The sequence below is a fragment of the Mus caroli genome, chromosome 12, assembly GCF_900094665.2.
Source record: "Mus caroli chromosome 12, CAROLI_EIJ_v1.1, whole genome shotgun sequence".
Taxonomy (NCBI): Eukaryota; Metazoa; Chordata; class Mammalia; order Rodentia; family Muridae; genus Mus; species Mus caroli.
This window is the reverse complement of record NC_034581.1, coordinates 81,593,031-81,618,610: the sequence shown is the minus strand read 5'-3', so window position 1 is coordinate 81,618,610 and position 25,580 is coordinate 81,593,031. Positions and strand designations below refer to the sequence as shown.

The 25,580-nt window shown below is 43.8% G+C and overlaps 1 protein-coding gene across 4 annotated transcripts in view; it reads left to right on the top strand.

The window, feature by feature from the left end:
• The window catches only part of Tmed8 (transmembrane p24 trafficking protein family member 8), a 35,432-nt gene extending 10,287 nt beyond the window's left edge, over window positions 1-25,145 (top strand). Inside the window, exons 2-7 of one of the 4 annotated variants that reach the window (XM_029484616.1) lie at window positions 9,908-9,989; window positions 14,582-14,711; window positions 16,710-16,836; window positions 17,027-17,121; window positions 17,275-17,332; window positions 18,764-25,145. In XM_029484616.1, coding sequence (XP_029340476.1) covers window positions 9,908-9,989; window positions 14,582-14,711; window positions 16,710-16,836; window positions 17,027-17,121; window positions 17,275-17,332; window positions 18,764-18,981 — 710 coding nt within the window. In that variant the 3' untranslated portion in view covers window positions 18,982-25,145. The other 3 variants (XM_021179431.2, XM_029484617.1, XM_029484618.1) reach the window with 3 other exon arrangements.
• Window positions 25,146-25,580: the final 435 nt, after the last annotated feature.

The following is a 25,580-nucleotide window of genomic DNA, read 5'->3' as shown; positions in this document are numbered from 1 at the left end:
TACAGTTCACAGATAATGGCAGCCTTTACAAGTAGAAATCCGGGACCATCCTAGACTGAGCAAGTATGCCAGCACCATTTCTCCAGTCCTGGGTGCTCACATCTTATCGCAGTTAGACTCTGATAATTCTCACAATAGACCAAGAGTTCATTGCTGTTAGTGGTGATCTATGATCAGTGGTCATTGATGTTAATATGGAACGTGTTCTGGGGCGTCACAAATGGCTCTCATGTAACCTGGCAGCCTTATATGAACAGATGTAAATGAGGCTGGTGTATGGAAATGACTCAGAAAGCAGTTATCAAGTTATCGACAGGTTTCGAGTCTTTGCTGGAACAATAAGGATGATCAGAATGAGGCCAGGATGCCAGGCCTGCTCTTAAGTTTAAATTCCGAGTGCAGACAAATCCTGTCTGTGGGTCTTTGTTAGATTTCTTGTTTCAACCAACAGAAGCTAATTCTGATTGCCTTAAGCAGAGAGAGGACTCATGAGAAGGTAAGGAAGACTCACTAAACCACTGTAAAGAGGGAGTGAGAGGCCAGAGGCCAGACAAGACCCGGGCGGCCAGTGCTCTAGATGCTGCTAGAATTCTACTCGTATGCCAAACTGTTTCAGGTCCCAGGTAGGAGATATTAGGTTATGTGTCTGTCGCCCGACTTTCTGGGGCTGGGAATTGTAGCTCTTTCATTACATCTTTACAGTGTATGAAACAGCCAGTCTCCTTCAGAGAGACGGTTGGATATTTAAAAGCCAAGAGGCTGACAAATGACTCCTTATCCGCCATCCTGAGGGACCTGCAGATACAGTTTATATCAGCACTGAGGCCTGTTGAGGTCAGCCGTAGATGTATCTACCAGTTATTCCACAGAGGAAGATGGAACTTCAGATCTGCACCATGAAGTTAGAGAGAAGTCCTCAGCAAGGCTCGAGGGCATGCCACACAGATAGTTTTTCAGCCCCTAGGAAAGAAAATAAATGCTGCTTAGAAGCCAGCATCCGTGGTGTACCAAAAACAAATTTGGCCACCTAGTCATTGCCTAATTGTGGCCTCCAAAGTCTGTTTCAACTATCTTTATTAGTTAGGTTCTCTGTCTTCTGTGGGCTACCACAGAAACCTTCTGTCTGATCTGGTATCCACCCCTACTGAAGGCTTCCACAAATCTGACCACTCTAAGAAGAAGAGGGCTGGAGAGATGGCTTAGTGAGTGGTTAGGAGCACTTACTGCTCTTCCAAAGGTCCTGAGTTTAGTTCCCTGCACCTACCTACAATGGCATCTCACAACTGTCTGATGCCATCTTCTGGTGTGCAGATGTACATGGGGGAAAAGTTCCCATATACATAAAATACATAAATAAATAAATCTAAAAATAAATAAATAACTATTTTTAAAATTTTTCAGGAAGAACTGAATGCAAGTAATTCAATGTTTTCTCAAGGTCCTTCAAGGGATGGGTAGGTGGATGTTGAGCCCAAGGCCTGATACATGCCAGGAGGATGACCTGCCACTGAGTTACATGCCCAACTCTGTGTTTCAGTTTCCTTTTGTACCTTTACTATGGCTTCTAGCACACACACACACACACGTTGGCTTCTTCTGTTTCCTTTTGACTTGGCTGAGCCCCACTTACTCATTAAGACAGTTTAATTATCATCCGTTTCAGGAAGCTTTGATACTTGTTCCCTTTGTTAAGTGTTTCCGTGATAATCTAGTTAACTATTCTATCTAGATAATATCATGTATTTACAATTACCTGCTTGCTAGTTTTCTTTATCTAGTAGACTGAGCCTTTGAAGGTACACATTCAGCTCTGCTCACGGCATGGAACATAGTATCTGGCACGCAGCAAGGGCCTAGAAAAGTTCTGTTGAATGGAGGTAGTCATTAACTCAAGTTCTTTTTTTTTTTTAATTTAAATTTTTATGTACAAATGTTTGCCAAAGTGATGTCTGAAGGACAGACTCTGTGCTCTATTGTAAGTGGATGAAAGAGCAGGGCTGGGGAGGTCACTTAGTAAAGCGCTTGCTGTGTAATCAGGAGGGCCTGAGTTCAGATCTCTAATACCATGGTGTTAATACCAGGTATGACAACATACAGCTGTGCTGAGGAAGCAGAGACAGGAGGTTTGCCTTCCAGCCAGCCAGTCCGGCCAAATTGTTAAACTCTGGTAAGAGCCTATCTCAAAAAGTAAAGTAGAAGCCAGAGAGATGGTGGCTCATGGGTAAAAGCACTTGTCCCATAAGCCTGATGACAGAATCCCCAGAACCCAAGTTAAAAGCTGGATGTGGCTGCCGTTGTCTGATATCCCAGCACCTCTGTGCTGAGGTCCCAGCGCCCCTGTGCCAAGCGAGGTCCCTGCACCTCTGTGCTGTGGTCTGTGGCAGAGATGGGAGGATTGCCCAGAAGCTCAGGTGCCAGCCAAGCTGGAGTACACACACAGCAGGAAGTGACACCTCACCTCAAAACAAGGTGGAGGGCAAGAACTGACTCCTGAGAGATTTCCTCTGACCTCCACACTTACTCTGTAGCATACATACATGTACTCACATGTCACATACATATACACACACACACACACATAAATTAAAAACATAGGTAGAGGACTGAGTGTAGTGGTGGATATCTTTAATCCCAGCACTTGGGAGGTAGAGGCAGGTAGACTTCAAGGCCAGCCTGGTTTACTTTGTGAGTTCCAGGCCACACATCTATTTGCACTCATGCAAACACCTACACACATAATGCACACATACACAGAAGGGTCACTGTCATTACTGAGTGAAAAGGTAGGCTAATGCTATAAATGGTATGAGCTTTTTTTTTTTTAAATCAAATTATTTTATATGTATAAACGGTTTGTTTTGATGTAACTTATCAAAAGATTGTAAGTTAAAATAGTGTACCATCATGATCTGCCTAGCAGATTGGTAAAGATTATATGCACATTATGATATGGAAAATGGTCGCATTTATTTCCTGCTAGCAGAAGTGAAGCTTGGAGAGAAACTGAGTCATGGGGATGAAAGTCTTGATGGGCAGGCCTTATGACAAGGGATTCTGTTTCTGAGGATTGCTTAGAAGGAAGTACTCGGGAGGCAGAGGCAGGCGGATTTCTGAGTTCGAGGCCAGCCTGGTCTACAAACTGAGTTCCAGGACAGCCAGGGCTATACAGAAAAACCCCCTCAAAAAAAAAAAAAAAAAAAAAAAAAAAAAAAAAAAAAGGAAGTAAAGTAAAAGACAGATGTGTGCACCGTGTGCTCTGACTTAATAAAATAAACACAAAGGAAAAGTAACATATGAGTTACTTACCTTGTTGCTGGGATAAAAGACCCTTCCTTTTATGAGAAAGGATTTATTTTTGCTTAAAATTCAAGGGTACAGCCTATCATGGTGAGTTTCTTAGTTACTTTCCTATTGCTGTGAAGAGACACCATGACCAAGGCAACTTATAAAAATAAAAAAAAAACCCACTTAATTGGGGGACTTGCTCACACTTTCAGAGGGTAAGTCCATGGGTGTCATGTTGTGGAGCATGGCTGCAGGATTGGGGGACTTGCTCACACTTTCAGAGGGTAAGTCCATGGGTGTCATGTTGTGGAGCATGGCTGCAGGCAGGCACTGGAGTAGTAGCTGAGAGCTTACATCTGGCCCACAAGACAGAGACAGAGAAAGCGGGGTGTGTGTGGGTAACTGGGAGTGACATAAATCTTTTGAAACATCAAAGCCCACTCCCAGTGACACATTTCCTCCAACAAGGTCACACCCCTAGTCCTTCCCAAACAATTCCACCAACTGCGGACTAATGAGTGGATGGGACATTCTCCTTCCTGTCACCATAGGGAGGAAGTTGTGGTGGCAGGAGCGTGGGGTGCTGGTCAAGTGGTCAGGTTGCATCCAGAGCCAGGAAACAGGGCAACGAGTGCTCAACTAGCTCCTCTTTTTTTACGCAGTCCATGACTCAAACCTAGGGGACTGGGCCACCTGTTTTTAGAGTGGGTCTTCTCACTCCAGCTAACACAACCAAGATAATCTTTCCTAGGCTTAACCTAGTCTAGATAATTCCTCATTGGCATTCACAGATGCTTGTCTCACAGGTGAGTCTAGATAAGTTTTTATTGGATACAAATATATCAGCCTACCACGTTGACATTCAGTAATAACTGTCACAGATACCAAGTTGGGTTGATGGTAAACAAATTCAGTCCCAGAAATTCTGGAAGCCAGGGTCAGATGAATACTTGAGCCCAGAAGTTCAAGACCCGCCTAGGCAACATAGTGAGACCCTGTCTCACAGAAAGGAAAATAAGGAAACTGTCATCACGTTTTGAATTCTGTCAGTTTCCTAAATGATTTATAATTGGACTCTGATTTTGAATTGTGGGAAAACAGGTATTCTCTTGTTGTTGCCAGGAAAGCAAAATGATGGATGATCCCTGCCAAAGATGGCAGCCTGCCAAAATGTGAAATGTACATATGGCACTATAGAACAGCTTGTAATATTAATGGTGAAAAACAGGAAGTAACACTGATGGGCCTCGTTAGGGATGAGAGTATGGCATGTATGCCCATTGTCTTAGAGTTTCCATTGCTGTGAAGAGACACCGTGACCAAGGCAACTCTCACAGAGGACAACATTTAATTGGGGCTGGCTCACAGGTTCAGAGGTCCATTACCATCATGGCGGGAAGCATGGCAGCAGGCAAGCAGACAAGGTGCTGGAGGAGCCAAGAGCCCTACATCTTGATCCCAAGGAAGCCAGGAGGAGACTCTAATTCCACACTGGGTGGAGCCTGAGTATAGGAGCCTCAAAACCCACCCCCTAGTGACATACTTCTTTCAACAAGGCCACACCCACTCCAACAAGGCCACACCTCCTTATAGTGCCACTCCCTGGGCCAAGCATATTCAGACTACCACATTAATCAATTATTTCATTTTAAGACACATGTGAAATAATATTTGGCTCTTGAGATACTGTTACTTGTTTTGTTTTTTGTGGCTTTTTGAGACAGGGTCACCCTGTGTTCTCAGTCCAGCTTCAAATTCTTGATTTTCCTGCCTCAGCCTTCTAAGTTAGTATGTTCTCATGAATGATTGACCACTTTATCATTAAGTAATAGCCTTTGTTGTTCCTTGCGTCACCTTTTGGCTTGAGATGTGTATGCATATGTGTGTGTGTTTGGTCAGTTGATTCTTGGTTTTATAGGGTTTTGTGGGTTTTTGAGGCAAGATCTCATTGTTGTGACCCAGGGTGGTGTTGAATTTACAACGTCCTCACCTTCTTAAATAGGAGTTAACCACCGAGTCCAGCTTGAATCCATGTCATCTCATACAGGTCTAGCCACCTGCACTCTCTCGGTTACCATTTGCATGGAATATCCTTCCTCACCCTTTTTTACCTTCAGCCTATGCAGTTCATACATCTGGGGTGCAGCGCTCAGAAACATCATGATGTCTTCATGTATGTCTCAGTCCATTTTTTGCTGCTGTAACAAGGCTAATAATTTACACTCTCAGTTTTTCAGTATTGAAAATTTAACCGAGTTCAGGCATAAGAGGCAGGGTCTCTGTCTTTGAGCTGTATTGTTAAGCTTCATTGTATCATTGTATCATTGAGAATCTCCTGTCTGCCTTGCCATGCCAGATTGAATCCAGGGTCTTGTTCACTCTAGGCAAGCATTCTACCCTCCTCAGCCCAAGGTTGGAGAGTCTATAGTGAACAAAGCTTTATTTCTTGCAGTTCTAGGGGAAATCTAAGGTCCCATCCAGCAAGGGCCTTCTTGCTCATAGCCACAGGTGGTGATGGAGAAGTTGGGGGAGGGAAAGTGAACTCATTCTTCTCACCAGCTGATGGGCCCAGTGGGAGCACGGGAGCTGCGTTAAGGAGCTATCACTGAGCAAGTCGAGGAAGATGTGAACAGAAACATGTTAAAGCATGTGCCTTAATGATACCTAACAGTCATCGTTTACCTATTTCTCCAATGATTTTGCCAATCGATACAGAATTAACCTTTTGTCTTCCCCTCTTTTTCTCTCCCTTTGCTTATTTTCTTGTTGTTGTCTCAATAATATTGTTGTCTCACTGTGTAGCATAGCCCTGGCTGGCCTTGAGTTCAAGATCCTCAGTCTCCTGTAAGCATCAAGCACACCGGTTCTGCCTTTCCCACTGAGTCTCCCATGGAATTTATGAGTAGCCATATAATGCATGAGGGGAATCTTTTCTGGTAGAATTCACACTGATACACACGTTCAAAGTGCTAGTCTAGGGAAAAAGCATTTTCTGGTTTCTAATGGAATTAGACAATTTTAGACACTGATCATGGATATTTGCCAGTCATTAGATGAAATTTTGAGCATTGGTATGTCCCTTTTCTTAATCAACCACAAAACAAATGCTCACTAACATTTGATGTGTGTCTTTTAGGAATAGACACTGTAAGGCCTCTAGCAGGCCTGAGCATGACAAATGTGCACATACACATATTGCACACAAACCTGTTCATATGTATGAATACATTTCTGAAATGCTATGCACCAAATAGTTAACAGTGGTTGACTGGGTTTAGGTTTATGCTTGATTTCTGTTGCTTTGTGGTTATTTTGCTCATCTGTATGTTTTGATTTTCTAAAGCGAATGATAGATATATTAAAATGTTTTATAGAAAATAAATTGTAGGGCTGGCGAGATGGCTCAGTGGTTAAGAGCGCTGACTGCTCTTCCTAAGGTCCAGAGTTCAAATCCCAGCAACCACATGGTGGCTCACAACCATCCGTAACGAAATCTGATGCCCTCTTCTGGAGTGTCTGAAAGACAGCTACAGTGTACTTACATATAATAAATAAAAAATAAAAAAAAAGAAAAAAGAAAATAAATTGTATAAATGTGAATGGATTTTTAACCTGTATTTTATTTATTCTACAATAAACAGTTATGAATAATAATAATAATATGGGTATATAAAATCTAAATTTAAGTTTAAAATTCCACTACTTTCCAAAAGTTTATGTCAAAAATAAGAGGGAGTAGACTGAGAGGGAATTTATGTTTAGAAGCTAAGGGAAACCTGATTGATGTATTTAGAACAAATTTGCAGTTAAAAAAACCAAACTAGTGTCTGGATAGTGTTATTCTCAGAAATGTGCAGTTAATGAACTCCACAAGGATTAGGAGACCCTGGGGGTGTGGCAGGGGAAGCTGTGTGTTTTATTCCTTCCTTTGAGTGAAGGAATAAACAGTGGGACAGCAGACCCCCTTGAGGTGGAGAAGGCAGCCTGGGGAGAGGGGCTGAGTGGGCAGTGTAAAGGTTTAATCCGGTCCTGAGGGAGGAGTAGAACTCATTCTGAAGCAGCTTTCCAAGTCTGCACGGGGAGACACACTGTGTGAGCCTGATACCTCGGTGGGAATGAGTTGCAGGTGGAGCATCGGTGAGCTCTATCATGGGCTGAGCTCTATCATGGGCTGAGCTCTAGCATGGACTGAGCTCTGGCATCGGTGAGCTCTTGCTGTCTGTCAGCGTCTTATTGGGAGGTCGCGGGGTGACAGGAGCTGAGCAGTTTTTCTGGGGATGAGATTGCCAGTCAGCATAAAGAACAATGAGATCCTGTCATGGACAAGTGAGACTGGCCAAGGTTAGATCATAAACTTGCCCTGTCTGCACTTGTATGTTTCTACAAACTCTCAGTGTTTGAGACATACTTTTTTTTTTTTTAAAGATTTATTTATTTATTATATGTAAGTACACTGTAGCTGTCTTCAGACACTCCAGAAGAGGGAGTCAGATCTTGTTACAGATGGTTGTGAGCCACCATGTGGTTGCTGGGATTTGAACTCTGGACCTTCGGAAGAGCAGTCGGGTGCTCTTACCCACTGAGCCATCTCACCAGCCCGAGACATACTTTTTTTACACTGTATTTTGTATTAGGAAGTTAACTTGGGGCTCGGTTTCTTTGACCTTAAGAAGAGGGGCTTAGAATAAGGAATATGTAAATTCACTGACCTGGGTATACCAGGAAAGTCTCAAGGAGTAGGCCAGCAAGATGATTAAGAATCCTCATTAGTGGAGAGCAATCTAGGAAGATGCCTGATGTTAACTTAAGATGTCCACACTCATGCATACACATGCATGTGTCCACACATGTGAATGCAGATTCATCCATGCACGGACACTATACACACATACACATGAAAAAAAGGAGAAAAATCAATGGTATGTGTCTTTGTGTATTATGGTTTCTTTATCAGATGGGCATCCAGTTCTAGAACTTGGTTAGTTTTGCAATAAATGTGTGTGCAGGTATCCCGAGAATGTGTTGACTTAGATTCCTGTGGGTCAGTTACCCATAGTGGTATATCTAGAGCATATGGTAGTTCTGCTTTTAATTAATTAATTGATTAATGTGTCTGTGTATGTATGTGTTCATGTGTGTGTGAAGGGAGGCCAGAAGAGGGTTCTTTGTTTCGCTTTGTCTCTCCCTGAACCTGGAGCTCTCATTTTCTTGGCTAGGATGAAGCCAGCAAGTCCCAGCAATGCTCCTATCTCCATCTTCCTTGGAGCCAGAGTTACAGGGGTACATAGGATGCCTGGCTTGTTAGGTGGGAGCTGAGGTCCAGGCTCTGGTCCTCCTCCTCCTGAGTTTGCAGCTCTTAACCCCTCCAGCCCTTCTGTCTCCCATTGTTTGAAGACTCAGACTGATCTCTCTCCATAGTGCTTTTACTACCTTCTGTTCTCACCAGCAATACATAAACAAGCCACTGGCCTCCTCACAAGCTTTCGTCATTTTGTGGGTTTTTTGATGGTTGCAATTCCAACCTAGAAGAAATCAAATCTCATTGTACTTTTGATTTGTATTTTGTTGATGGCTAATGGTGTTGTACATTTTTTTCTTTTTCTTTTTTCTTTTTTAAAATTTATTTTATTTATATGAGTACAGTGTAGCTGTCTTCAGACACACCAGAAGAGGGCATCAGATCCCATTACAGATGGTTGTGAAATACCATGTGGTTGCTGGGATTTGAACTCAGGACCTCTGGAAGAGCAGTCAGTGCTCTAAACTGCTGAACCATCTCTCCAGCCCCATTTCTTTCTTTCTTTCTTTCTTTCTTTCTTTCTTTCTTTCTTTCTTTCTTTCTTTTTTTTTTCCTACTTGTTAGCTATGTGTACCTCTTGTTTTGTATCTGCTCATTTGCCCATGTACTATTTAGATTATTTGTGTGTGTGTGTGTGTGTGTGTGTTTATATGTTCTAGACACTAATCCCCTCTTGGTAGGCTGTCTCTTTACAATGACAGTTGCTTCTTCGCTGTGTCAAAGCCTTTTCATTCCTTGCAACTCTGTTTGTTAATTCTTGAGTGTCTTTGGGCTATGTGGCTGCCACGCCTGCATATTGAACTGTTTGCCCTGTGCTTCCTGTAGCAATTTCAAATATTTCATTCTTAGATGAAGATCTTTGAACTATTTCTAATTGATTTTTTTTAAAAAATATTTTGTTGTTATTTTGCGTGTATCAGTGTTAATGCCAGTGTGCATGGAAGTGCACCACATGTGTGCAGTGCCCTTGGAGACAAGGAGGAGGCACTGGCTGGCCTAGCGCTGGAGTTACAGACATTTATGACCTGCCATGTGGGTGCTGGGAACCAAACCCGGGTGCTCTGGAAGAACAACCAGTGCTTTGAACCCCTGAGCCATCGCTCCAGCCCCTTGAACTGATTTTTATGTAGGGTGAGATACAGATATGCTTTAAATAACTGTTTTAGACAGTGTCTTAGGTATCCCAGGCTGGCCTCAAACTCTTTATGTAGCTAAGGCTGGTCTGAACTCTTGATCTTCCAGTCTCAGCCTCTCAAGAACTGAATTATAGGTGTGTGCTGGTGTTTCCTCTCACATATCGAATTCTTCCTATGATTTTTCCAGAGAAGGAAGATCTGGAAAGCACCAACGTAAGCTCTCCACTGGCTTCTGCCTCTGATCCAGCAGCCGAGTCCTCACCCTACAGGTAGGGACACGCAACTGCTTGGGATAACATGTTTCTGGAAGATTTGTCCTGAGACTGAAGGAACTGCTAAGGAAAGCGGCAGTAGCTGTAAGGGGTGAGGCACTTGTAGCTTTTTAAATGTCATTTTTCAGGCCACTTAGGTGGCCGTTCCTTTTTATACTGAGTATTTTTATTTTATGTGTATGTGTGAGTGCCTTCATGTATGTATGTGTACCATGTGCATATCTAGTGCCTACAGGAGCCAGAAGAGGGAGTTACATTCCCTTGAACTAGGGTTCTGGGTAGCTGCGAGCTGCCTGAGCTGGGACTGGGAACCAAATGGAGTTCCTATGAAAGTGCACAGTGCTTTTACCTGACTCTCTCCAGCCACTGCAGTGACGGGCTTAAATTTCTTCTCTGTCTATCGCATCCACCCATGGGTGCTGAGACGCATGTAGTAGAAAGGAAGGGTTATACTGAGCCGTAGCATTTGAGGAAGCCATGAATCACGAGAGGAAGATACAAGTCTGCCTTCACCAGGTACCCGATCCAGCTGCTCAGTCCCTATGCAGCGCTGCCTGGTAGAGCCTGTGGTCTCCAGGCCAAGCACAAATATGGCCGGGGAGAAAAGGGGGTGCAGAGGTAGTTTTAAACTGATCTCTTTCCCAAAATAACCTTTTGCTAATCTTTAGACCATAAAATTGTAATGTGAATATTAAATTCACATGGATATTACAAGTCTTCTTTAAAGTATTTTTAAATTGGTATTAGATGGCTTAGTGGTTAAGAGCACTTGCTTGCTCTATAGTCATGAGGTCTGGGGTTGAGATCCCAGCACCCACATCACACTTTGGCATGCCTGCCAATCAGGGGAACGGAGAGAAGAGGATCTGCTGGGCTTGCTGGCCTCCAGCCTACCTGAAATGTGAGCCACAGCCACAGGGAGAGAGTCTGCCTCAAGGAACAGGCAGAGGGTGAGAAGGCCACACGTCACATCTGACACTCTCTTCCAGCCTCTGCCCACACATAAGTATGTGTACCTGCACAGCACATACATATGAACTTACCTAGCACACACAAGTAAATATACATATGTACATAAAACAAAAGCTTAAAAATATTTTATAAGTAAAACTGTGTTTGTCCAAGGTAGCATACACAGAGGCAGAGAGGAGGCTTTAGTTTTAGATGCAGCATATAGTAACATTAGGTTAGTAATTCTGCTGAACTCTGAGAGTGTCGGTTTTCCCCATATTTCAGATGATAGTGTGATCCAAGATGACTTTTGTTCCCAAACAGGAACTAACATATCCTTTCGTTCTTCACAAGCAGTCAGGCGATGGCTACTGTTTGTTCACTGCATAGACACTGTTGTGAACCTGAGATTCTTCTAGGTTCCAGAAACTGAAGATGGACTGAAGAGTCAGGGCACTGTGGTACTGGAGCTTACACCTGATGAGGGTGGCAGGCAGAAAGCAAGAGTATAGCTTGTTTCATCACCTGTGAAATTTGCTATTTTATACGTGTGTGTGTGTGTGTGTGTGTGTGTGTGTGTTCCAGCTAGAGTCTAATAGGGTCCCCAACACTAGGATATCAAAAGCCCGCACCATCAATGAGAAGATAAACAAAGCCAGAATTGTCTCCCCAGGGAAAAAAAAAAAAAAACAGCAAGAAAACATGAACTGTCTCTAATTTGCACTGAAAAACAAACAAACAAACAAACAAACCCGAGAATAGGAACCTCACCCCGTAGGTATCTGTTTTCTGTCCAGTGTGGTCTAGACAGCAGAACACTTGAACAGTTTCCTCCAGTTGATAGTATTCTAAGCACCGCCTGAAGCCCCCACAGACCAGTGAGAGAGCTTGGTACAAGCTTTGACATTATACCTTTAATATACCCTATGTTTCAGCTGTGGCAAATTGTAAGACAAATGTGTATCTTGCAATCTGGCGCATATTATGTCAGTTCATAGTAAGTGCAGTGAAGGAAGCTGGGAAGTCATCCGTCCAGGGACCTCGAGGAACCCTCCCAGAAAGCGATACTCAAGTGAAGAGCTGAGGGAAGCGTGCAGTAAGCTAACCAGAGGCAGCTTGTGGTTGTTGTTGTGTTTGAGGCTATAGTGAGTGCAAGGCTCCCAACAGCAGTGTGCTGGAAGTGCTGAGGTCTGTTAAAGGTCCAAGTGGTCACTGTTGGTGAGTGACCCGGGCACAGTGGGAGTCCAGGAGATCAGGGAGAGAGCTCAGAGAGCCTGAGAGTTCCATACTCAGAGTTGGTTTGAGGCGCCAGGCACACACAGGGTGTAAGGCCCAGTTCCCAGCATACGTCTCGCCTTCTAGTAAAGGAACAACAAGGAACAAGAAAACGGACTGAGGTTTCTGGGCTTCTAAGAATTAAGGTCGTTCACCCGTTTCCCATGTACACGAGATGATTTAAGCAAATGGCTCTGAGTCATCTTCTTTCTAGGTTTGCTCTGAGGTGGACTTGGGTGTTCTAAAAGATGGCTATCTTTATTTGAAGAAGATATAACCTATACATTGAAAATGATTTTCTTATTTATACTACCAAGGAAAACAATGGTACTGATAGATAGTCTAAAAGCCAGGGGCTCTTGGAAATATATATTTGTTGTTGTTGTTGTTTTGTTTTGTTTTGTTTTAGTTTGGTTTGGTTTTTTGTTTTTTGAGACAGGGTTTCTCTGTGTATCCCTGGCTGTCCTGAAACTCACTCTGTAGATCAGGCTGGCCTTGAACTGAGAAATCCACCTGCCTCAGCTTCCCAGGGATTAAAGGTGTGTGCCACCACTGCCCGGCACTCTTGAATGTTTACACTTTGAATAATTAGTGAAGACCTGAAGAATTTATTTTTCACTCTATTCGAGCTGAGTGTGGTAGCTCACACCTGCCATGATAGCATTCAGGAGGCTGAGGCAGGAGGATCATTACACGTTTGGGGTCAGTGTAGACTACAGAATAAAACATTGTCTTAAAAGACCTCCAAAGTTTTAAAAATCATATAAGAAATTAAGACCTAAAATTATGTTGTTATTTTACTCATTTGAAAACAAAAATTAACTCACTCCATAGTACTATAAATAGTATGTTTTTACTGAAAAATAATCAACTTTGAAAGCAAATATAGTACAGTAAGACGGCATAAATCCCTTTAATGTCTGGTTTAATAAAAGACAATTGAATTTTCACCTCTGCATATTGATTCGCTTGGATGTACTGTTGCATGTCTTGTGGTCTCTGGAAAATTCCACTGCCTACTGCAGAAAATGCACTAAATAAAATGGTATTTTAGTAGTATTCTGAAAAGTTTTAAGGTGTCATACTCCTCCCAAAGGGTCCTAAGTACTACAGGGGTCCCCAGACCATCCTTTTATGACTCTTGCTTTAAGAATAAAACTCACATTACCTCTTATTGGCAGTAGATTCTCAGAAGGTCTGGGGATTGTGCTACTGCCCTGACTGTCTACTCATTTCTGGTCTCTGTGAAGCCAGTGGGGATGGAAGGCAGCATAACTCATCCCGTTCCATGACCTTTTCCTAGGGAGACATGAACACACCCATCTGCTCACCCCAGGGCCAGCACCAAGGACACAAGCAATTCAGCCCAAGTGTAGCTTGGTGAGCCTCTGACTTTAACTGGAGCATGGAGATGGGCAGCCTATGGAGGGCTGCGTCAGGGCAGAAAAGATCTCAGTCCTCCCAGTTCTGGTTAATTTTCCATCTATCCTTGCGATTAATCAGCGGACACGTTCTGTTCAGTGGCCAGTCTCTGCCTCAGGAAGCCTCATATCCATGACTTTTGTGTAGAAACAACGGGGAGTCCCAACAGTGTATAAAGATTCTGGTTGGAGCTAGTAGTGAGTGAGGAATAAAGCCATCCCCAAAGACGAGGAGAGCAGCCAGGCTGCAGGGATGGCTGGGTGGGGAACAGTGCCACTCTCAGTCATGGAGACCAGAATTTGGTCCCCAGCGCTGCTTTAACAAGCCAGGCATCCTGCAGATGCTTCAACTTAATCTCAGGGGTCTGATGCCCTCTTCTGGCCTCTGTATGAACGCAGGAGCCCCTGTGTACGTTTACACACACACACACACACACACACACACACACACACACACACACACAGAGGAGAGGGCACACAGTGGGTGTTATGTTGGCAGAATAAATAAGATCAAGAGGTCTCTGCTAGCATGGTATTATATTTAATACATTTATACTCAAAATTACAAAGAGTAAATTAAGAATGTACTTATAATACAAAAACTGAGTATTGGAGTAATGAATATGTTGACCCATTTAATCATTTCACAGAACCTACATCTAGCACAGCATCATACCGTATGCCACAAACATGTGCAGCAGACCCTGAGTCCATCTTATGACTGAGCTGTGTGTTTGTTGTGGCTCTGGAGCCTGGGGACCGGCTTTTTCAGTCACTGTGCCCTAACTGTGAACAGTCAGTGGTCAGCTAAAGTGACACGGACCTAAGTGCAGAGCTCAGGGGGTGGGGTGTCTCTTGAATGTTGTTGTATTTCAGAGTTCCTCCAGAACGATTATGCCTCTTCCAAGACCCCTGAACTGACCTGTTTTCTTCCTCTGAGAGGCCACAGATGGTATCTCCAGCGAGTAAGGATACCACGGAAGATCTACAGAACGTGGCTGGAGCCTCAGAGGTTCAGGCTCCGGGGGAGCAGGCATCGCTGCCAGCAGACCAGACCCAGGTTCTCAGTGAGGTAGGGGCACCCTCAGGCTGGCTCTTAGGAAAGGCTAGCTTCTGGTACCCACACGTAGGCACACAATGGTGGATAGAAGTATCTCTTCCGAGACAGTGGCTCTCAGAATTCGCTGTCACTCCAAGCAGGCATGTCCAACCTTTGGACATTGTGACATGCCATAATCTATAAAGCTCACACTTGAGAACTGCATTGTTGGGTTATAGGAAAAAAATGTCCTTTGAAAAAAACTTCAGTGTTTTAAGTAACTTTAGGCTTCATCCAGCCCAGGGGACATGGGTTAGACATCCCTGTGAGGCAGCTCAGTTTTAATTGTTTGGAGAATAATTATTTGTCTCTCCTACACAGACTGTCACACAAAAAATGAAGTGTCAGAACAGACATCTCATGTTCTCTAAGACCTTGACAGCCTGAAGTCATTGACTGTTAGCTGGACTACGGTGGTCTACTCTATCTATGTAGAGTCCATAGTGGTGTGCTATAACTAGTGATTCCTTTGACCGAGGCAGGGCAGGTGGCGATGGTTTGTGTTTATATTTGTATTGATAGTGATGATGTCATTAGAATTTGTATCAATAAAGACATCAAGCATTATACCTTTTGCATAATGCTTGGTAGTTTAAACTTCATTTACTGCTGATCTCACTCTCGTGAGACAAATACCACTGTGTCCCCATTTAGCAATTGTGGAAATAAGGCCAAAAGCTTTACTAAGACTCTGCTGCTAATTAAGTTGCAAATTGCATCCACACTGTAAAAGGAAGGGTTCCTTTAAACTTGGTAGGCAAGGTCTGGTTCGCATTACTTAGCTGTGTGGCTGAGAAGGGGAGGGCTCGGCCTCTGAAACAGATCTGTGAGGACACAGCCTAGGAGGATTACAACTTGATTTCCTTGCACAAACACAATTCCAGCTCCTCTAACTGCATTGCTGACTCACTGGTGTGCTCTTCCTCATGGGGGTAGGTATAGATTTCTTGTTGAGTTGCCTACCAGCTGGGGAAAGGAACAGGAAATTAAGGCATAATAACATGAAACAAGGAACACACTGTAAGAGATTCAGAGAGAAATCCCTCTAGAGTGACTGCAGCTTTCAGTGTGGGTAGCCAGGGCTTTTTGCATCAAATGCCATTTGTATCCTTTTATGCAGGTTGGGACTCTGGCAGCAAATAACACTGTTCAAAGGGAACGGTCCTATGGCTGGCTTAAAGTGAAACTGTAATTAGTAAGAGAACACTGTGGAGCTAGAGAGATGGCTCCCTGATTCTGTACTTAAGAGCAGTTGCTGCTTCTCCAGAGGGCCTGCACTTGCTTCTCAGCATTCATATAAGGTGGCTTACAACTGCCTGTAACTCTAGCTCCAGCAGTATATCTAACGTCCTCTTCTGTCCTCTGCAGGCACTCACATATGTGACAACATACACACACACACACACACACACACACACACACACACACACACACACACACACACACAGAACATTGCTAGTGAAATACAGGGGGAGACAACTTGTAGCCTGAGGGGTGAGTTAGGGAGAAATAGGAAAAGGATACAGAGGAATGGAAGGAAGAGAGGAAAATTTGAAAGCAGATACTTTGTGATGCTTTTGATAAGTATGTTGGCTGATAGTGATACAGAAGTAATTGTTGAGTGGAGTAGCCTTGCAGTTGGGAATGTGTTGGAAACCCTACTGATGTAGGCCTGTAGCAAGCTGTGAGGATATTTGTGGGGAAGATTTTGCAGAGGGTCTGAAAGGAAAGACAACAACACTTTTCTAAAGTTACAGACACAGGGAAGAAAAGAATCATTAGGAGACGCTTTGGTGATTGTTAAAAAGTAGAATTTGCGGTTAACTTGCACTTGGCAGAAAGAAGCAATGTTGATTAGCACAGTAACTTTCTGGATGTGGTATCAGGGAAGAGGTGGGGCAGCCTGCATTTGGAAAGATGCTAATTGGAATCTGACATCATAAGTCCTCAAACCAGAATTCTGTTGTGTAGATGGCCAAGTACCAAGCTCCACAGCGACCTGAGGACACAGTTATGATCCAGTCTGAGCACACTGGGGCTATAGATGTTCTTTCAGCGGACTTGGAATCTGCAGATCTTCTGGGGGACCACAGGAAAGGTGAGGCTTTTGGAAGCAGAGAAAATAGTTTCTTCATCGCCAGTAGATGCTTGAAGGATTCAAGCCAGAAAGAAGGAAAGAAAACAAGTTGGTGGAAGCCCTTAGAAAGAATGTTGTGTGTTAACCTAGCAAAATGCTGGGTCAGGGGCGTCTCCCAAGCTTCTCAGTAGTAAACTGTCTGTCCTTTCAGTCTCTCCACCTCTGATGGCTCCTCCGTGCGTCTGGACCTTTGCCAAAGTGAAGGAGTTCAAGAGCAAGCTGGGCAAGGAGAAGAACAGCCGTCTGGTAGTGAAGCGGGGAGAAGTAGTCACCATCCGGGTCCCCACCCACCCCGAGGGAAAGCGAGTCTGCTGGGAATTTGCAACTGATGACTATGATATTGGTTTTGGGGTTTATTTTGACTGGACCCCAGTAACCAGCACTGATATAACTGTGCAGGTCAGTGATTCCAGTGAGGATGAGGATGAGGAAGAGGAGGAGGACGAGGAGATTGAGGGTAAATCTAATTTTCATTTGCTCAACCTAGTTGCTAGTGGCTGCTTCATGGATTGTAGCATTTCTCTTCCCACTCAGAAAGCAAGGCAGCATTGCAAACTGATGGGCTATTAATGCTTTGGTGGGCGGGCCTTTCCCCCTCTGCCCCTCCCCTTTATCCCTCCCTCTTTAACAAGTATTTCCTAGTTATTTCCCCTTTCTCCATGTGTGTGGATGGGCAGCAGGGTTTTCCAGCTCACACTGGAACACAAAATTATGTTTTTTCTCTCTTTGTTTTGGAATATTTATTCTTGATTTTTCAGTCACGCTCTCTGGCTTAAGCTAAAAGTACCTCTCTCCCCTCTTTGCTCTTTGTTCTAAACTGCCACTGCTGGCAGAATACAGATTCTGCTTCATGTTAACAGTAGTGGTCTCTGCTCCATTCTTTAATTCTTTTGTTTGTTTGTTTTTTGAGACAGGGTTTCTCTGTATAGCCTGGCTGTCCTGGAGCTCACTTTGTAGACCAGGCTGGCCTCGAACTCAGAAATCCACCTGCCTCTGCCTTCCAAGTGCTGGGATTAAAGGCGTGCGCTACCATGCCCAGCTTCATTCTTTAATTCTTTAGAAATTTTTTAAACTATTGTATTTTATGTGCATATTATGCCTACTTGTTGTATTTTATGTGCATATTATGCCTACTTGTATTCTGTGTACCACGTATGTGCCTGGTGCCTATGGAAGCCAGAAAAGGGCATCAGATTCATTGGACCTGAAGTCACAGATGGTTGTGAACCACCACGTGGATGCTGGGACTTGAGCCAGTGCTCTTAAAGCACTGAGCCTTTGCTCAAGCCCCTCTCTTCTCCATTCTTGTTATTTGCGGTGTCTACTGGAGACGTGACAAATGGAGATGAATCTAGAAGTAATGTCTGAGCTTCCGTTGTAGTCCTTGGCTTTGATGTATGCCCGTGAATCACTCTCTTGACTCGCTCTTTCAAGTCTCCCAGGAGATGCATATGTATTTAAGGACGAGGGGGGCCTTCTGTCTTACTTGCTACTCTTCAGGACATCACGTGGAAGTTTTAGGGCCACATTATACAGTTGGTTTACCTATATTTCCTTTCTGTTAGCTACTCCTTCCATGTACTGTACGGATTTCCAGGTTTTACACTTTTAAGTAGCTTTTCCCCATTGGAAGCCACACACTTCTAAGGTTATCGGCTGGATCATGGTTTCTCAGAGGATGCATTACTGTTTATTGAGACTCTTGGACTCTGGGCTACTGGATGCCAGTTTCATTCCACAGTCATGTTACTGACCAAGATCTGTGGACTTTTCCTAGTACATGTGGGAAGACAATAGAGTCCCCGTGGGAGAACCACTCTCTCACCTTCATGCAGGATGTATTCCGTCTATAAACTCCTATCTAAACTCTGTCCTTTTGCTCCTACAGAACCCGTCCCTGTGGGAGATGTGGAGAGAGGCTCCAGGAGTTCTCTACGGGGCCGCTATGGGGAGGTCATGCCTGTGTACCGGCGGGACAGCCACCGAGATGTGCAAGCTGGCAGCCATGACTACCCTGGGGAGGGCATCTACTTGCTCAAGTTTGATAACTCCTACTCCTTGCTCCGCAACAAGACTCTCTACTTCCATATCTACTACACTAGCTGAAGGATGCTGGGCTAGGGCAGGCTGTGTTTGCTGGCTGAAGCAGGCTGCCAGCTGGTGCCTCTTGTGTGTAAGCAAGAGCCTGAAGTTCTGTGTGGGGCTCTGAAGCCTCGTGCCCTGCCTGACTATTGACCCCATGTAGCTTTTCTCCTTTCTTGGCTTCTGCAGGTGGTGGTATAGTGCTCCTGTTCTGTGGTCCCTGACTCACACTCTTGTTTCCGACTCCAGCAAAAACCCTCTCAGAAGGCCCCTATGAGGCAAAAGCCTAAAATGAAGTAGAAGGATGTCTTTTAAGAAATGGCCTCACTCTGGTAAAGCCCATCATTCAGGTTGCCACTCACCCTTCTCCAGAGCCTGGGATGCCAGTGGACTTAGTAGCGCCTGCCTTCTTTACATTCTGAGGTGCCAGAAGAGGGAAAGCACACTGTAGGAAAGAGCCCAATCTGTTGGATGGAGAATGCTCTCTCTATCCAGCCTCTCACCACTGCCATATTCCTACCTGCCTGCTGGGTCTTCTTAGTCTCTAGCTCAGGCTGGGAGACCTCACTGCCTTGAATGGATATTATTATTCCTGATGGTTAGACCCTTCCTCCTTTCTCTTTACCAAGTCTGTGTTTCTGCCACATAGCAAGAACCTTCACGCAGTTGCAAGCTGTGGTCAGTGTCCTAAGAGAAGAAAAGCGGTCGGCCTCTATCTGTCTCCAGAGTTATCTCCCTTACTAAGGGTGCTGGTAGTTGATGAAGAAAGGGTGGAAGGTAACCACTGAGTTATCTCAGACCCTGCCCTTTTGGAAATCACGGATTAGTCCCCCCACCCCATCTTAGGCCATGTGTGTTATGTAGAAAATTTGCTTTGGAACCAAATACAGTGAAACCCAGACACGTTTGCCGTGATTCTGGGTTTATGTTTTTTACACTGAGGACGGAAAGCTTTTGGTGTCCATGGTCCTTAGGGAAAGCAATCATGGGATTTTGCTGTTACTGCTGACTGTGTGTGCATCTTACTTGACCAAAGCCTGCAGGCGACAGACAGCCTCTCACAGCCTGTTCCTCCTGAGGTTCTGGAGTGGCAGAATGTATTGTAGTGGGTGGCCACAGAGCAGCAGGTGCTAAGGCCTCTGGTGGAGTGGGCACACAGTGGCATGGGTCTCTGCAGCCATCCACACCTCTGTTTCCCAGTCTGTGTTGTCTGTCATTCTTTGAATTTTGAATAATTAGGTTTATTTATTACTTTATTTATGTTTTTTAAAGCACATTTCAGATTGCCTTTGAAACAGCTCCCATCTGTTCTCATAAGGCTTCCCATCTGCTCTGAGCCACGAAGGCCACCTCTTTTATGGCGCTAAAGATGATTTTAGGGCTTAGAAAATGATCATGTGTGTTTATTCCAACATGTCACCCTGTGATGCTTGGGAAGTCTGGCCTTTCAGAGATGGAGGACTCCAACCTAGTCTGTGTTAGGTACATCTCAGTGCTCCCACTGCTGGATTCTAAGGTGTGATGGACGCAGATCGACGTAAAGAACTGACTGGGGAGTCAGAGATAACGGAGCACCATGATTATGGGATGCCAAAGTCCTTTTCCTCCTCTGACACCCTCTTCATAATGTTTCCATTGGCACCTTCCTTTATCATGTGGTTGCCTCACACCAGGCCTCTCTGTCCTATAGAAGTGATCACCCAAAGAGCAGGGTATTGCCAGTAGGTGTGGTCAGGAACAAAGGATGCACCCTGTAGCTGTCAACCTGGAAGCAAAGTGTGGGCTGTATGGCCCGCCATAGCCTCTCAGTGGCCAGTCAGCACCACACCGTCATTCTTTCGTCATTGCAGATGTGCTTTGTAGGGATACTGGCAAAAGTCTCTGTGCCCTCTGAGAAATGAGTAAACTGTGGGCAGTGAAGAGACTTGCTGCTCACCTTGGACTCATTGCTGAGCTGAAGTTGAGTCATGCTTTTACTGACTGAGGGTACTCTCTGTTTAGGAAAACAAAAGAAGCAAAGAAGCACCTTCTTTGGCGCTATTTCCAAGTCAGTGGCAGTCTCCATACTTCTGGTTGTTGTGGACCCCTGACCTGCTCTCAGCCTGGGAGCAAGGCCCCTGGGCTTGTCCCAGGATGTTCCATCTTTCCTTAGGCTTGTTTTCTTGTAGTGCACAGCAGGGAAGTTGAGGGGCTTCTCATCTCCCTCTGTACCTGTCACTTGCTGGCTATGCTGCAGTTATTTCTTACTGACTTTTTCCTCACAGGGTGGGTTGTTTGTCTCATGAACATAAAATGCCTAAGGGAAGACATGTCCATAGCATGATGCATTCACTATTCACGTCCATAGTATGATGCGTTCACTATTCACGCACTAAAGTTTTGCAATAAGAGAACTTGAGAGACAAAGTATTATTGACTAAAACCCAGGTAATTATGGAGAACACAGAACACATACCTTGAAGGGTCTAAGAAGTGTCACTTCCTTGATCCCTCTGTTTTCAAGTTTAAAGAATCAAACAATGAAATAAATTATCTGCTTTTATCCTTGCCCTGCTCTCTAGAGCACAAGTAAATACTATGCAGTTAAAGAAGGGAGTTCTAAGAGAGCAGAGATTAGGATTCTCTTCATAAGAGTGGCTGAGTTCTTAAATTTTTTCAATTTGTCTAATTTTGCTACTTTGTTAAGAGACAGGCTTTTTAAAAAGACATATCTAAAGTACTATTTTTCCAACATCTTATTATGGAAACTTTCAGCAAATAAAAAGCATACACTTTCATCCCACATATATTTTTAAATTACAAACTGCCAGTTTCTAAACCAAGATTCTAGCATTTAGTTTTGTCTGACAAGTATCCCTTGGAGGATGTCCCCTGTACTGTGTCAGTTCTCTGTTAGAGAGCTCTGCTTATGCAGATCTCTTTTTCAACATGGGCTGCCTAAGAGGTCTTCACAAAACTGGCCATTGGCCTCCATCTTTCAGAAAGCTAGCTGTATGTCCCTTCCAGCTGTAGCCTCTCTAACTGCCTATTGGTGTCAAGGTAATTGTGTAGCTGCGTTGGAAAGCCTTCCTTCCCATCTGTGGCCCTCTGACACATCCTCAGGACGCTCATATGCAAACACACTCCTCAGATAACGCATGGACATAGGTAGTAGCTTGAAAGTAGACTATTCTTAGGTATTTTCCTATGAATGGATTCATGCACTTTAAAAATATTTTATTTGGTATTTAGGAAAAATGGACTTTTAAAGAAGTATATATTGTCCCATTATATGATTACAGACAAGTTAATCTGTAGCTGTCATATATTCATGGGATTAAATATTATTGTGGAGTTTATAATATATACATTTTGATTTTGACGAGCTGTACTCAGTTCCTTCTTTATGAGGAATGGGCAAAATCCAAACCCTGAAGTCTGTGATTGTATATTTATGTTTAAAGACCACTCTGCAAAAACTTGCCTTTAATGTCAGAGTCCATGGTTCTAAGGCGTGGGATTGAGTGACCCCAGTAATTATGTAGAAGACGTTTTTAGTGGACAGAGAGGAGGTACAAATTAAGTTTGTGCTGCTTCAGAACTGTCTTTTAAATGGACAGTGAAGGGATAGAACAGAGGCTGGGAAAGTGAGCAAACTATCATGTACGTCCCGGAATTCATTTAGTGCATCAGTGCTACTTTGTTCATTGGAACAGTTTTGTAAGCCAGAGCCTTACTGTTCTTCTTGTGCTCAGTGGAGAACTCTCCAGCCCTTTGTGCCATCTGTTAGCAGGATCAGCTAGATGCATTTTTGGGTAGGTCTTCTCTGCTACAGGTAACCCTGACCGGAGGACTGGTTTGCTGTCTCCATCCTTTGGGGCTGAAGAGAGAGTCAGTCAGTCCCACTTGTGGTGCAGAAGCCACAGTTGTGAACGTGTCCTCAAAGGCATAGTTAAGATGCATTTGTCTAACACCGCAAACCCTGCAGGCATGTGAGTGCTTAGGTAACAAGCAGGCCTCGATAGCCTGACAGCATTGACATGTTATAACCCTACAGAGCACACCACACACAGTTTTCTCTGTCAGGGCTTCTATTTAGAGTTTCTCCTGAGGCTAAACATCCACATTAACTCCTGCCCCTATTTTTTTTCCATGACCAGAAGTGTAGAATGTCTACACTTTGGGAAAGGGAATTACATGTTCCCCTCAGACCCTTCGCTGTTTGAAAAGGCAAGTTTTCGTCTGAAGGAAGGGAACCAGGGTCCTGTTCTACGGGTAGTTGGTTAAGGGGTGTGGGTTCTGTAAAAAGCAAGTCCTTGTGCCCATTGTGAGCCTGTGGTCAGGGAGCTGCACACTCCTTCTTTGGGGAGTAGAAAATGAGGATCAGAACCCAGGCACATGTTGGGTACCCAGTTCCCAATGACCCGAGCAAGCACTCTTTAGTCCTGGTAGCATTTTGGGCGACCCTCAGGCAAGAACTCCTGGATCTCTGTGTATCTGATGCTGGTCACTGACAGACTTGTCCTTTGTGTAACTTATATAACACCTGTGGGCATTCCCCAAGAAGATCCAGTTATCTAGGTGATGTGATTAGAGGGACTTGTGATCCAGTGTGCAGAGAAACACTGTAAGCGTTTGTGGCCAAATTTGCAGTCACTGTTCCTGCTGAGATGTAATATTGCCCTCTTGAACCAAGAAGACTAAGCAGAGACTCTGAACCACTGTCTCAAAGCTAAGAAAACACAATCAATGACATAAAGCCTGATAGGGTATCGATCGATAGACTGGCTCCTTTACAAATCGTCATTCCTCATGAGCTAAGTACAAAGATAGTACACTAGCTGTGAAGTTGTAGGGCTGGTCCCTGGTTTGAACCCATGATCTGATTCTTAGCATGTAGACTACTGGCATGGCTCTTCATTCTAAGATACAATAAAAATGGCACCCCAGAGACCTAGAAATACACCCTGCTTTATGAAATTTCAGTTTCCTGTCATTTAATTAGGAAGCTTTTTTGCTTATCTGGAAGTAAAATTGTGTATGTGACAGTATATTTTCTGAAGTTCTGACAGGATCATGAAAGGTTCTGAAGTCTGGAGTTGAATAATGTATAGTCTTACAGAAGAGCCCCTAACCCACTGTCGATTTAAGGGGTCCTCCTCAGCTCCTCCCCACTCAGGGTTGAAACGTCTGGTCTTTAGTGGCTCTTTGTTATGGTTATTGTTCATTCTTAGGTTCAGGCCAGGGCTCATCCAGAAAACATTATCTTAATTCCTTCCCTCATATCCTTAATAGTACATTTTATTAAGACATTTTATGTTGAAAATACATCTGTGTCCTGTTTTGAGATTATTGTTCCATAAGTGAATTAGCTTTCATCTAATCAGTCTGAGTTATTTCCATTTAGCCTTGTTAAAGAACAAGCCAGTCTGGAAAAAGCAATCCCATGATGCATGACGTTGGTATATCCATGTTCTCTTAATAATGGGAAGTATTCTGAAACCCATAGAAGAAATGTTTGATGCTTTGTAATAAAAACCAAAAGCATTTGCAAATGCTTTGTAATCAGAGTGATAGATTCTAGAGAGCAGAGTGGATAAGGATAATGGGAAGGCGGGGAGGTGCTTGGAGATTTCCTAAACCACGCTTTGCCATTTGCTTATATATCCAAAGGGCTACTTTGGAGCCATTGCCTGATCCATCAGTGGTTAAAAGTGATTGTGTTTCCTTGCTAAATGTTTAAGCAGCTGACAACCATGAAGACCTGCTTTCCTTACTGTTTCGTATCATATGCTGATGCCAACCAAGGTCACCAAAGGCCTTGAAGGGAAACTATCACATAGTCTTGTCTTTTTTTCTTCAAAATATAAACAAATCCAAACTAATCCAATTGAGTCAACTTGTTTTCCATGTCTCCCTGTCATGAGAAATGCTGTCCACATGTATGCTTTCCACACTAAGAACTCGGTACCAATTGTTATTTAGTTTTTCTGTTCTACTGAGTGGTTTTTCTTCTGTCAGACTATATTTTCTCACCTCAAAGCACTGAATGTGTTGCTGTGATACACGGATGAATCCTGAGCTATGGTTTTAACAGCTCAGTTCTGGTGTTTTTATATTATGTGACAGTTTTGTGAGATGCTTTTGTGCATTTTTTTGTCTTCTCCAAGTTTTGAAATCTGTCATGAATAAACTTTTTCACTGTGCACCTAAAATATTTGAGTTCTTTCTTAATAAGCCTTTTTTTCTCTTCAGCTTAAAAGGAAGAGTATTCAGTGAACACTTGTGAATCTTTCATAATCTAAGATTATAAAAATTAAGAAAAACTGAGCCTCAGATGAATGTCTGCCTGTATGTAAAATCCTGTCAAAGGGTATAGAAAGATAGCTCAGCCATCAAGAGCACTTGCTGCTCTCGTAAAAGATCCAGGTTCAGCTCCCAGCATCCACACAGTGGCTCACAACCATCTCTTAACTCCAGTTCCAGAGAACATGATACTCTCTTCTGGCCTCCAGTGGCATTGCACACTCTCGGTACACAGACATACATACAATCAAAACACCCACACAGAATTAAATTGTAGAATCTTTGGGGTTGGAGAGATGTCCCAGTGGTTGCAAGCACTGGTGTTCTTGCAGAGCACC